At 45.3% G+C, this 12248-nt stretch overlaps 1 protein-coding gene across 1 annotated transcript; it reads left to right on the top strand.

Annotated features, from left to right (window-relative positions):
• The first annotated feature begins 252 nt into the window (after positions 1-252).
• LOC149304573 (ADP-ribosylation factor 6-like) lies at positions 253-12009 on the top strand. The gene is made up of 2 exons (XM_089478223.1): positions 253-863; positions 6912-12009. The coding sequence occupies exon 2, from the start codon at positions 6944-6946 to the stop codon at positions 7469-7471; it is 528 nt and encodes a 175-aa protein (XP_089334349.1). The 5' UTR covers positions 253-863; positions 6912-6943; the 3' UTR covers positions 7472-12009.
• The last annotated feature ends 239 nt before the right edge of the window (positions 12010-12248 follow it).

Below are 12248 nucleotides of genomic sequence, written 5' to 3'. Positions count from 1 at the left end.
AGCCAGACTACTTTATTGGGGATTCTGGGAGCATAGTCCAAAATAAAATTATCTTTTCTATATCTCCCAGAGAGGAACAAAATATCTTCCTAAGGAAGGTCCAAAGTGACCCAAACAAGTGCAGCAACCCCTCCATGAGAAAGTGAGTGTGTTGCAACTTGCAAAAAGAGGAAAGAGGCGCTGGCCCTTTAAGAGGCTGGTGTGAGCATGCGCATAGAGAGAAGGAGACGTGTGTAAGGGGGGGGAAACAAGGCTTCCCCCCCTCCCACGGTCCGCGCCCTTTCCTATTCCGGGACAGGCCCAAGTCAGAGGAGCAGAAAGAGAAGCAAAGAGGGGTTTTTGCAAAGCTGAGCATTTGCAAGCCTTATTGCACCCCCCTTTAAAAAAATTGGGGATCCCTTGCAAGTGGGAAGAGTGGGGGGGCAAGGAAAAGAGGAAGAAGAAGCCCCCACGGATGACTTTGCAACCAGTAAAAGCAAGAGAAGGAGGAGGAAAGAGGCAGCAAAAAAAAGGCGGTGATTGCAGCAGCAGCAGCTTGCATTTGCAAGGCTTGCATTTGGAAAGAGAAAAGCAAGGAGCAGCGTTGGAACGTTGAGGAAAGGAAGGCTCCCGGGATCAAAGCCCCCCTATTGTGACGTCACGCTCTTCGGAAGTGAAAGTTTTCTCCCAACGTTCGAAAGGCGCGCCTTTGATCTCAGCCCAGAAGGAGACCCTCCAGGAAGATCAAAGGGAAAAGGAGGAAGAAAGAGGGGGATATAAACCTCTAATTTTGTGCCTGCTTTTATTTAATATATATATATATATATATATATATATATACACACATATATTTTAAAACTCTCCCTCCTTTTTCTTCTTACAAGGTGAGTTTGAGCTTTTTAAAAATTTTTAATATTTTTAATTGAGAAAATTAATTAATTAATTAATTAATTAATTGTATTTATTTGTATCCCAGTTTTGCCAGAACTGGGTTACTCAAGAGTGGCTTCACAACCTTAAAAAAAAGGTACAATTAAAAAACATAGGGTGGGGGGAAGTACATTAAAAAGGAATTAAATTATTACAATATTAGAATAAAATTAAATAAAGCTTCTCTTGTCTTTTTTTGGGTTTTTTTAAAGGGGGAAAAAGACAATTTTGGGTCAATTTAGGCCCTGAAAGTTTCCCAGAGACTAACTGGTTTCAGTCAGGAGTGATTGGAACCATTGTTGTTAAAACATGTCAAACTGGGTTATTTCTACAGTGTGGATGCAGTGTTTTTTGTCTCTCTCTCTCTCTCTCTCTGGTTGCATCTACACTGTAGAAATAATCCAGTTGTGGCACTGATTTATCTGCCATGGCTGCATGCTATGGAGCCTTGGGATTTGTAGTTTGTTGCTGTAGCCGGAAGCACGTGTTTTGTGTGTCTTCGGTTGCCTCTACACTGTAAAAATAATGCAGTTTGACATTGGTTTAACTGCGATGGCTGTATGCTGTGGAGTCCTGGGATTTGTAGTTTGAAGGCATGTGTTGTGTGTGAGACTTCGATTGCATCTACACTGTAGAAATAATTCAGTTTGGCACCGCTTTAAGTGCCATGGCTGCGTGCTATGGAGTCCTGGGATTTGTAGTTTGCCCCTGCAGCCTGAAGCATGTGTTGTGTGTGTGTGTGTGTGTGTGTGAGAGAGAGAGAGAGAGAGAGAGACTTTGGTTGCGTCCACACAATGCAGCTTTTGGCACCACTTTAGATGCCATGGCTCCATCCTATGGAGTCCTGGGATGTGGCTGTTGTGTGTTGTGTGCGGTGTGCCTCCAAGTTGTTTCCAACTTGGGACGACCCTGAAGTGATGACCCTATCACAGCGGTCTTCTTGGCAAGTTTCTACAGTGTTTTGTTTTTTGGGGAGCTGAGGCTGAGAGAGTGTGACTTGCAACAAGTCTGTTTGCTATGACCCATAGATAAGTCGAGGGTAAAAACTTAGGGGCGTATGTATAGCAAAGGGTCTTCTAAAGCAGTGGTTCTCAACCTTTGGGCCTCCAGATGGTTTGGACTACAGTTCCCAGAAGTCCCAGTCGCTGTGCTTATTGTTCAGGAATTCTGGGAGTTGAAGTCTCAAAAAAGGACCAAAAAGGTTGAGAAGCAAAGGTAAAAGCTAATGAAAGATTACCAACATTCAAAAGATATTCAGTAACTAAATATTGCCAACATTTAAATGATGTTCAGTATTTAAATATTCAATTAATATTTTCCAAAAGGTCCGACGTTCAAAACCGGGACAGAAATCGAATCCCTTCCAGATTTTCAGAAGGACAAATGTCCAGGCCTTCCTTGCAAATATGGCTTTTTACCTCGATTAAAACAAAACATAAACCACACATATATATATATATATCTCTCAGAGGCCAACTTTTGCAAGCCATGTTCTGCTCCGGCTGTTCCTTTTCTTGCCAAATGTTGCAAAAAGGGAAAGTCCTTCTCCTTGACCTCCTTCCTTTGAATGAGGAGGACCTTTGTATGAATTTGGTTTTCCAAGCCACGGATTCACTCTTTCCACCCAGATCTCTTTCTCTCTCCGTTTTTCTTCTTTTCCGTCTCTTGCTGCCAAACTTCGGACTTTTTTTTGTCAAGCGACCATTTTGAGCAAAAAAAGTTGTGTGGTTCTTTTGGTGTGTGACTCAAATGGTGCCATTTGCGGTTATGCTGACTCTTTCCTGCCAGGGCGAGGCTGCGTCCGCACTGCAGAAATGATCCAGTTTGACACCGCTTTAACTGCCACGGCTCCATGATGTGGAAATCTGGGATGTGTCGTTTTGGTGAGACCTTTCGCCTTCTCTGTCAAGGAGCTCTGTTGCAACAATAAACTACCATTCCTCAAATTGCCTAGCATTGAGCCATGGCGGTTAAAGTGGATTATTTCTGCAGTGTGGATGCAAACAAAGTCACACACAATATTTTCATGACTCAGGCTGCACCCGCACCATGGAAATAACCCAGTTTGACACCACTTTAACTGCCATGGCTCCATTCTGTGGGATCCTGGGATCTGTAGTTTGTAGTGGCACCAAGGCTAAAGAGCTCACAAAACTACAGATCCCAGGATTCCATAGCATTGAGCCATGGCGGTTAAAGTGGCATCAAACTGCATTATTTAGGCAATGCAGTCGTGGCAGTTAAAGAGCTGTTGAACTGCTTTAATTCTGCAATGTGGCTGCATATTAGGTCTGTGGCTGCATCTGCACTGCAGAAATAGTTCATCTTGATACTGCTTTAACTGCCACAGTTCAATGCTATGGAATTGTGGGAGTTGTAGTTTGTTGTGGCCCCAGAGCTCTTTGACAGAGAAGGCTAAATGGCTCACAAGAGTAACCAGGATTTGATAGCACTGAGCCATGGCAGTTAAAATGGTGTCAAAGTGGATCATTTCTGCAGTGTGGATGCATCCTGTCTCTCTCATTCATTCATATTCTCATATATATATATATATATATATATATATATATATATATATGGAATGGGTGGAAATGAAATCCGCCAACAGGTGAAATGGGTGGGGAGGCGAAATTCCAATTGCGAGACTCACCCACAACTTGTACAACTCCTTTTTCCCCCAGCAGCAAAGCCTTTCATTTAAGCATTATGGGCTTGAAATTAAATTCCAAGTTTTGCAAATGAATGAAAAACCTTTGCTCAGGAAAAGTGTCCAGGAATGAATGCTGGGAGCCTCGGGAAACTTGAGACTGACCTTCAAACTTGGCTGGATTTTTAAAATGTAATATTTGGCTTTAGTTAGAGAGAGGAAATGGGACGGAAGGTCACTTTCTCTCTCTCTCTCTGCTTTGCCCTCCAAGCCAGTTGCGGAAAGAAGTGGGTTGAGAGAGTGTCTGTCTTTTGGGAGCGGATGCTAAAATCTGGTTTTTATTTCATCCATTTTATAATGCTTAGGATGGAAATGGGGAAAAGGCCGCTTCACTGAGGTCTGGTGTGATGCAGAGGCAGATGGGCAGAGGCTGTGTCCGCACTGCAGAAATAATCCAGCCTGACACCACTTTGACTGCCATGGCTCAGTGCTGTGGAATTCAGGGAATTGTAGTTTTGCATGTCTATTAATCTGCATTGCAGAAACGGTCCTCCAGGTGTTTTGGACTCCAGCTCCCAGATCTTTGGTCTTCTAGGTGTTTTGGACTCCAGTTCCCATAACTTTGGTCTTCCAGGTGGTTTGGACTTCAATTCCCAGATCTTTGGTCCTCCAGGTGTTTTGTCCTCCAATGATCAGAAATTCTGGGAGCTGAAGTCCAAAACATCTGGAGGACCAAAGTATGGACCATCCGAACCTTGCTATTCCATCCTTTCTCGGCTCTATTGTTTTGGTTGCCAGGATCAGGACGAAAAGATCGGAAGTGGAACTGTTGAGTGCAGGTTCTTGAGAAGCAGTATTAAGAGAAGCCAAACCAAAATACGTTGAAAGTATTTCAGTTTTAAAAAGGAAGTGGTTTGAAGAGCAGCGAGGGCCATGATGCAGTTTCGAGATAAGAAGCAACCATCAAGGAGAGGATGATGGAAGCTATAGTAGTAGTGCAGCCGGCCTTCCGTATCCACGGCTTCTTTATCCACAGATTCAAGCATTAGAACCAAATCCTAGTGGATACCAAAGGCCCACTGTAGATGATGGTGATGATAATATATCCTACTATCCTCCCACCCAAGTCTAGGATTCAAGGCAGCTTGCAAAAGTTAAAACACATCCAGCAGAAACATCACATCATACAAATGTGCCTGGAACCGTGAAAGCAAAGATTAGGAAGCACTGGAAGCCATGATGCCGTGGTTCCCAAACGTTGCTCCTCCAGGTGTTTTGGACTTCAACTCCCAGAAGCCCCTACCAGCTTGGACCACAGACATGAATTCTGGGATCTGAAGTCCCAAATATCTGGAGGACCAAAGTTTGGGCATCATGAGTGCATCACTTCTGTATGTTTTTAACATACTTTTGTACTTTGCACACAATTTGAAAAGGTACACATTGTACTTTTAAACTGTAAGCCTCTCTGAGTCTCAGTTTTGGGAAAAGGGCAGGATGCAAATAAATACAATTATTATTATTATTATTATTATTATTATTATTATTTCCAGGGAACCTAGGCAGGAGAGTCCCATTGTGTTCATGTCCATCTTGTGGGATTCCCAGTTGAGGCAACTGGGTGAACAGGATGCTAAACTGGGCAGGCCTGTGATCTGATCCTGTGCAGTGTTTCGTATACTCCCATATACTGCAAGAGGCAGAATTAATTGACACCACTTTGGCTGCGTCCGCACTGCAGAAATAATCCAGTTTGACGGTGCTTTAACTGGAGCCATGGCAGTTAAAGCAGTATCAAACTGCTTTAATTCTGCAGTACAGATGCAGCTTAGGTTGGTCCCCTTCCCACTGTCAGCAAAGAACATTTAATTCAGGCAGCCTTTTGGCTCTGGCTAGGAAAGTGGCTTTGGCCAGGTATTTGCTGTGCTCCTTTGTCGCTTTTAATCCAATTCCACTTTAATATTATAATGGGTTGAGCTGTGCTTTCAAATTCTTCCTTGTGGTTTGTTTTTACCTGTAACCTGTTCTTAATCTGCTTGTGGGTCGCCTTGCGTCTTCGTTTTGGGAGGAAGGTAGGATATTAATTCAAATTAAAGTCAAATAATTACATTTGTATTACAGTATAAAATCAACACACATAAAATTAATGCAATCTACATTTAATTCAATATACACATTAATACAGCCAGCGCAGTGCAGTGGTTTGAGCATTGGACTAGGACTCCGGAGACCTGGGTTTGAATCCTGGCTCAGCCTCAGGGATGGTAATGGCAAGCCTCCTCTGAAGAAATGTGCCAAGAAAGCTACACCAAACTACACATCGTAGAATCCCATAGCATGGAGCCATGGCTGTTAATAGCAGTGTCAAACTGCATCAGTTCTGAAGTGTAGATGCAATCTAGGTGACAAGCAAATGACAGGCAAGTTGGTCTCCTGTGTCCTTGAAGTCCGGAAGGACTTGACGGCGCATGATGCACAACACAAACACACCAATTAATATAAAATAAAAGGCGCAAAGATGCCAAAAACAGAAACTACCAATCTTTATTTGCTTTTTGGCACCTCTGTGGTTAAAACTGTCTGCACAGCCTCCCGGATCAGTTTTAAACCCATAAGTGCGGTTGGATGTGATTGTGGTATGATTCCTCTCTATCTCTAAGCACCAGTTAGTTCTTGCTTCCTGCTCCCTTTTGAAGCCAGCCATTTTGATAACAGAGAGCTTGCCTGGGAAACAAGCCTTTAAAACATTTGTCACCCTGCTTGCATTGGCCTGTCCATTGCACTTTTCTTGCAGGTGCATCCGTTGCCTGAAAGCAGGCAGGTGAGAAAAGGAACTACGTCTCCCAGTTTTGCAAAATGTCAGCTTCCTTCTTGATCGCTTGGAAGAAAAACGTACTTGCTGCAGAAGACCAAGTGGGCAGCCATGTCTAAATCTTGCCAGGTGTTACCTGGACTACAAATCAATACAGTTTGACACCGCTGTAACAGCCATGGCTCCGTGCTGTGGAATTCTGGGATTTGTAGTTTGGTGAGATGTTTAGCCTTCTCTGTTGGAGAGGGTGACCATATGCCCTTCTTTTCTTTTCCTAGATTTCAGCCTTTCATCCAGGAGCAATTTCAAGATGTACTGCATTTTGAGCATGACTCAGAAGCATGAATTTATATGAGTGTTTTTAGCTTTTAGCGGTGCCTTGTCCATACAGTTGTGCCACTGTATTCTACTTGCCTTGACCATTTTTCTGCGTTGAATTCAAAAGAGAAACTTAATACATTTTTTGGCCATCATGCTCAGCTGGATAGTAATGTCTGTGTTCTTGGCCCCAACCCTCTCTCCCATTCTCTCCTTCCTTTCCAGCCTTGTATGGACTGTGCTCCTCACCCGCAGCCATGGGGAAGATGCTATCCAAGATCTTTGGCAACAAAGAGATGAGGATCCTGATGCTGGGCCTGGATGCAGCTGGGAAGACCACCATCCTCTACAAGCTCAAGTTGGGCCAGCCAGTGACCACCATCCCCACCGTGGGCTTCAACGTGGAGACGGTGACCTACAAGAACGTCAAGTTCAACGTCTGGGACGTTGGGGGTCAGGACAAGATCCGGCCCCTCTGGAGACACTACTACACCGGCACCCAAGGGTTGATTTTCGTGGTGGACTGCGCCGACCGCGACCGGATCGACGAAGGGCGGCAAGAGCTTCACCGCATCATCAACGACCGGGAGATGCGGGACGCCATCATTCTCATCTTTGCCAACAAGCAGGACCTCCCCGACGCCATGAAACCCCATGAGATCCAAGAGAAACTGGGGCTCACTCGTATTAGGGACAGGAATTGGTACGTCCAGCCATCTTGCGCGACGTCGGGCGAAGGACTCTACGAAGGTTTAATGTGGCTTACTTCCAACTACAAATCATAATTCTAGGGCAATACAAATATATATATATATTTCTATAATTTGCGCGCACACAAAAGAAATCTCTAACCAATGAACCCTAGAACATATATTCTCTTCTGTCAATTCCCCTTTCCTCCCCTTTCTTTTTAAATCGCTAGCAGGAGTGGAACATTTCAGTGGCAAAGGCTTGGCTGAGAGGCAAGCTATCCACCAGAGGTCTTTGGTTCCTTCTGAGGCCTATGGGGTGCCTTTGGGATCCATGCAGATAGGGAGAAGTGGGGAAAGATCTTGGCCCTGGCCCCATAGAAGGAGGCTGCTGGTGATGGCTGGGGTTGCATTGACTCCCTACTATCTCTTCTCTCATCCATCCCCTCCCCAGACCTGTGGTTCTTCAACCTGTGGTCTCTCTTTGGTGGTTTTGCCCTGAGAGGTGGGTTGGCTTGGTATGTTGGATCTGTAGGGGCATTTTTGATTTGGAGCTTTCCTCCTGCCCCCCAAGTTAGATCTTTTAAGGGTGCCAAAAGTTGTTCTCCATTTTAGACTGAGCCCTGACCTCTCTCTGCCATTGGTTCCAGGGACCAATGTGGAGACTTACCTGCCCTTTTCTTGCATCCTGGGTGGATGGAAGAAACCACGGGCAAAGTATTGATTTCTCTTGTGATATTCTGTGATGACAAAAGTTCATCGGCTGGAATGCCTGGCTTTAGCAGGCCTCCTCCTGCAATGCCTTGGCTGGGAACATCCCTCCCGTTGCTTGGCTTCCCTTCTTATTTCTGGACCTGCTCAACCTGCCTGCGTGGCGGAGGCAAGGATGTGCATGCCCTGTGCCTGGCCAAACCAGTTTCCCCGCCACAAGATGGGTGGAAATGAGGAAGCCATCCATCAGAGAGCTAGCAAGCAACCTCTCCTTGCATCTTAAGCAGGGATCTTTGCCTGCAGAAGTAAGTTCTCCTCCTTCGCTTGAAGTATAAATGGGTAAATGGGGACTTTTTAAAGAGGGGGCATGCTGGGCTGCATCCTCTGGCTTTTGGAGGCTTGTCCCAGTGCCATTTGCCTTGCTCCTGTCATTTTCACCTCTCCCCAGTTGCTTGCAGGGTTATGAGTTATGAGTCAATAAGGGGTTTGTTCTGCTTTTGGCCACATCTAGATTCCTTTGTCTCTTTTCTGTTGTAAACTCTTGTTTTACTAAAGAAGGTAAACCTGTACCCATTCTGCCCCTCCTTCTGTCAGCCATTGATTCTGACCTCTCTGAACCACAGGGACCTGTCTTGGCCAAGTTTTTTGCCCTCTGGAAAGAGCCATTAATTCCGCGTTTTGTTGCCTTTGTTTGTGGATGGCACTTGGGCTCAGGTTCATTGGGTTGAGGCGCATCTCCCACCCTGCAAAGAAAGCCATCCTAGCTCAGAATGGAAATTGGGTCGTTTTCCCGATGCGGTGGAACTGCAGCTCCCATCATCCCTAGCCAAGACAGCTAATGGCGAGGAATGCTGGTAGAGGTAATCTAGTAACATCTGGAGGGCTGTGTAGTTCTTGCCCCTCTTCTACCTGATGAGGCGGAGGGTGTGTGTGTTGGGTAACACACACACAATTGTCAGTTCAGTTCCCAGCTGCAGATCTGGATATCTTCCAAGTGGTGGGTGTGGAGGTATGTTATGTGTGTGTGTTTTTAAAATCTAATCTTATTCATGAAGTTGATAGTACATGATGTGTTGGGGTGTATGCCTGCTTCCCAGCGCCATAGTCAGAGCAAAAATCCCAGGCAAGGGACCAAGGGGTTAGCTTTCCAAACAAAACAAAACAAGCTCTGTGGCAACCATGCTACTAATAACATTTCCCTGTTTTATTCCTTGGGTTTGGGGTGGGTTTTTAAGAAGCAGAGATCTGTTTTGGCAAAGGCATGCCGTCATGCAGTTGTACCCAGGAGGAGAAAATGGCCAGATACCCCACTTTCCAAACTTCTCATTTTAAGACGCAAATGCTGTTAATCCATTTTCCTTCTGACACGCAGCGATCTGCTCAGGGAATGCCTATGTTTTCCCTCTCCCTTCCTGCCATATCAATCAGCTTTGGTTTACTTGTTAAATTTCTGGTTTGAAACCTCCCACCTGCTCTCTGAACCAAAGGCATGATGCAAACTTTCCCTCCTTTAATATCAAACCCAGTTAGTTTTTTTCCCCTTGAGAAAATCTGCCACCCCAACTGAAGTGTGATGCTACTATGCATGCCACAGGGACAGTGGCAAAGTGTGTATCCTGTCGTCCCCCATTATAACAGAAATGGAGCTCTTGCATGACCCAATGCATGCAAGAGGGTCCCCATCTGGTTCACTTGGTACTCCCCTCTTATTTCTCAAGTTGTATAGTTCTCCCAGCTCTGCAAACTGCAAACTGCACTCCTCTTATGCAAGGAACCCCCCCCCAGACCCAAAATACAAACTTTGGAAGCTCTGTTCTTTGAGAGGCTTCTGGGGTGGGGGGGGGGGAAGGTCTGTTGTGTTGTGTGAAAAATAACTGAGGAGTGGTTGCTTTTTTTCCAGGGGCTTCTAGCGTGACCCATGGTCGCGTACTGTCCCTGTCCGGAAATGGCACACTCTGCTTCCAGCCAAGTCCGGCCGCACAAGGCCCACTCCCTGGGTGTGATCGTTTTTTGAGAAAGCGTGACTCACATCTCCCGCACAAAGTGTCTCCCCCCCATCCTTTGGTGCAGGGAGTGACTCTGCTCAGCCGCTTAAGTCACATCTGCAGCAAGCTTTTTCCTCCCCCACATGAGTGTTCTTCACAATCCTGACATCTGTATGTATCATCCCCTGCCTCCCACTCCACCTCTGCAGTCATTTGTGCCTTTTGAAACACCCCAAGGCTGTGAGGATGGGGAACCTTTGGTTTGCCTCGGAAGCTGACCTCAAAAACCTTCCAAAAAGTTGTGGCCGCCTCTGGCGCGTATTGCTTCCCCATTAACATTTGTTTTTCAAGCTTGCAAGAGCTGGTATTTTTGAGACAGATCCTGGACCTTTGGAAAGTGGGACCAACCCTTCCCTTTGCTCAAGCATCCTATAGTGCAGCTCTTCCCAGCCTGAATGCTTAGATTAGCTGGGGATGATGGGACATATAACTTGGCACATCACCATGTACGGCAGTCCAGTGGGAACGCTTTTGAATGTGTTGCCCCTTCTTTCCCCAGACATAGCTGCCTTTAACTAGGTTTTTAAAAAGCACACAAACAACAGAAAACTGTTTGGAGTCCTTTTGTGTTTCTGCCGGGGAGAGAAAGGAGGATTCATCAACCATTCCTCTCATATTTGAAAATCAGTTTTGTCCATCGCCCGCTTAGCCATGCACTCATTTTGTCACCCTCCTTGCTGATGTTCCCAAAGGACCGCTTTTGTCATTTGGGAGTCCTACAATCTCAAGTTCTTTGGCCGATCGAAGCAAGAGGGAATTAGCATCAGGTGACCACCATCTGCTTCGGCGTTTGCGATAATCCAATTTGCACGGCACGGAATTTGTGGGACACGGACCATGCTTGGGAAGGCATGGGATGTGAATTGCAGGGTTGGAGGCCTGTGTTTGTCTGTCCTTCTCTTTCCTTCTGATGGGCAGGTTTCTGGCACACCTCTTCCCTGTCACAGCCGATTTAGTTCAGAAATATTGCTTTGGGCTCTTTTGTCCCAGGATGAGTTGGTTTACCTGCTGTTTAAATAGGTAAGAAGAGGTTGTCGTTTGCGCTCCAGATCCTCAAGTGCTTTTGTGTGAAAGTTACCACCTGAAGCATGCAGATGCATAAGAATCTACCATGCGGCGGCATGTGTCTGGTGCATTGTACCATTTACCCCTAGAATCTAGGGCCAAAATGGCTACTAATCCATCTCAATGGGATAGTTGACTTGGATGGGTCATGCCTTAATTTCTACGCCACTAGACCAATCACTAGAATATGTGTTTTATGCACTTGGGTAGGACATGATATATTGGTGTAATATACACAGAGGCACTTATTTTGCCAAACCATCCTGTTTGGTGTCCCCCCCCCCCCCCACTTTCTTTTCCTTGTACAGTTGTTTCAGTCACATTGAAATCACTCTCAACACTCAGAAACGAGACATCACTCCCAACACCCCCCCAAAAAATCCTGGGACAGGGAATGATGTGTGTGAAAATAATGTGGGGTTTTTTCCGTGCCTTCAATAAGGGCTGTCAATTACTTAAGGGAAGAACAAGGTACTTTTGTATACAACATTTGCAGCTGGCTAACTGGCATACACTGGCAGTGTATTATTTTCCCCTCTCTTCCCCCAAACCGATATTTCTCCCTCCCTGCAAGAGAAAAATGAGGGGTGTGTTTATCGGATACCGATCTGCATCTGCAAATGTACTGTACGTTTAATGCTGGAATTGCTTTCGAATCTTTTACTTTCAGGTGTTGGAGGGGTTTGCATTCAGACATGTCCGGTGGTTATGGGTGCCTGGGGCGGGGAGGGGAACCCCTTATCTTTGAAAACAAGGGCTCATTTCAGCAAATTGTTTTGTTTTTTAAGACAAATAAATGATTTTTTCTTTCTAGTCTTCATGAAAATGAAGTGCGTGTGTTTTAGGAAGAAGTCTAAAAACATTGAGATGTATGCAACACAGCATCAATCCCTAAGAGCTGCTAGTCTCTGACAGAAAATAATGTTCAATATAACATTCTTCCCTATCTGGAGATTCAACTCTCCATAGGTGATCATAGAGTAGTAAGGTTGCAAAGGATATTATCCTTGCTTCAGAGACACAACTTTGTGTGTAACTTTGCATCCAGGACA

This window comes from Sceloporus occidentalis, unplaced genomic scaffold (assembly GCF_023333645.1).
Source record: "Sceloporus occidentalis isolate IW3139 unplaced genomic scaffold, rSceOcc1.0.p SCAF_13, whole genome shotgun sequence".
Lineage (NCBI taxonomy): Eukaryota > Metazoa > Chordata > Lepidosauria > Squamata > Phrynosomatidae > Sceloporus > Sceloporus occidentalis.
The sequence above is the reverse complement of the archived record's forward strand: the minus strand, read 5'-3'. Positions and strand labels throughout refer to the sequence as shown.

Bases quoted from the DNA above. Each gene is read 5' to 3' on its own strand.
- LOC149304573 (XM_089478223.1), top strand. From the start codon at position 6,944: ATGGGGAAGATGCTATCCAAGATCTTTGGCAACAAAGAGATGAGGATC.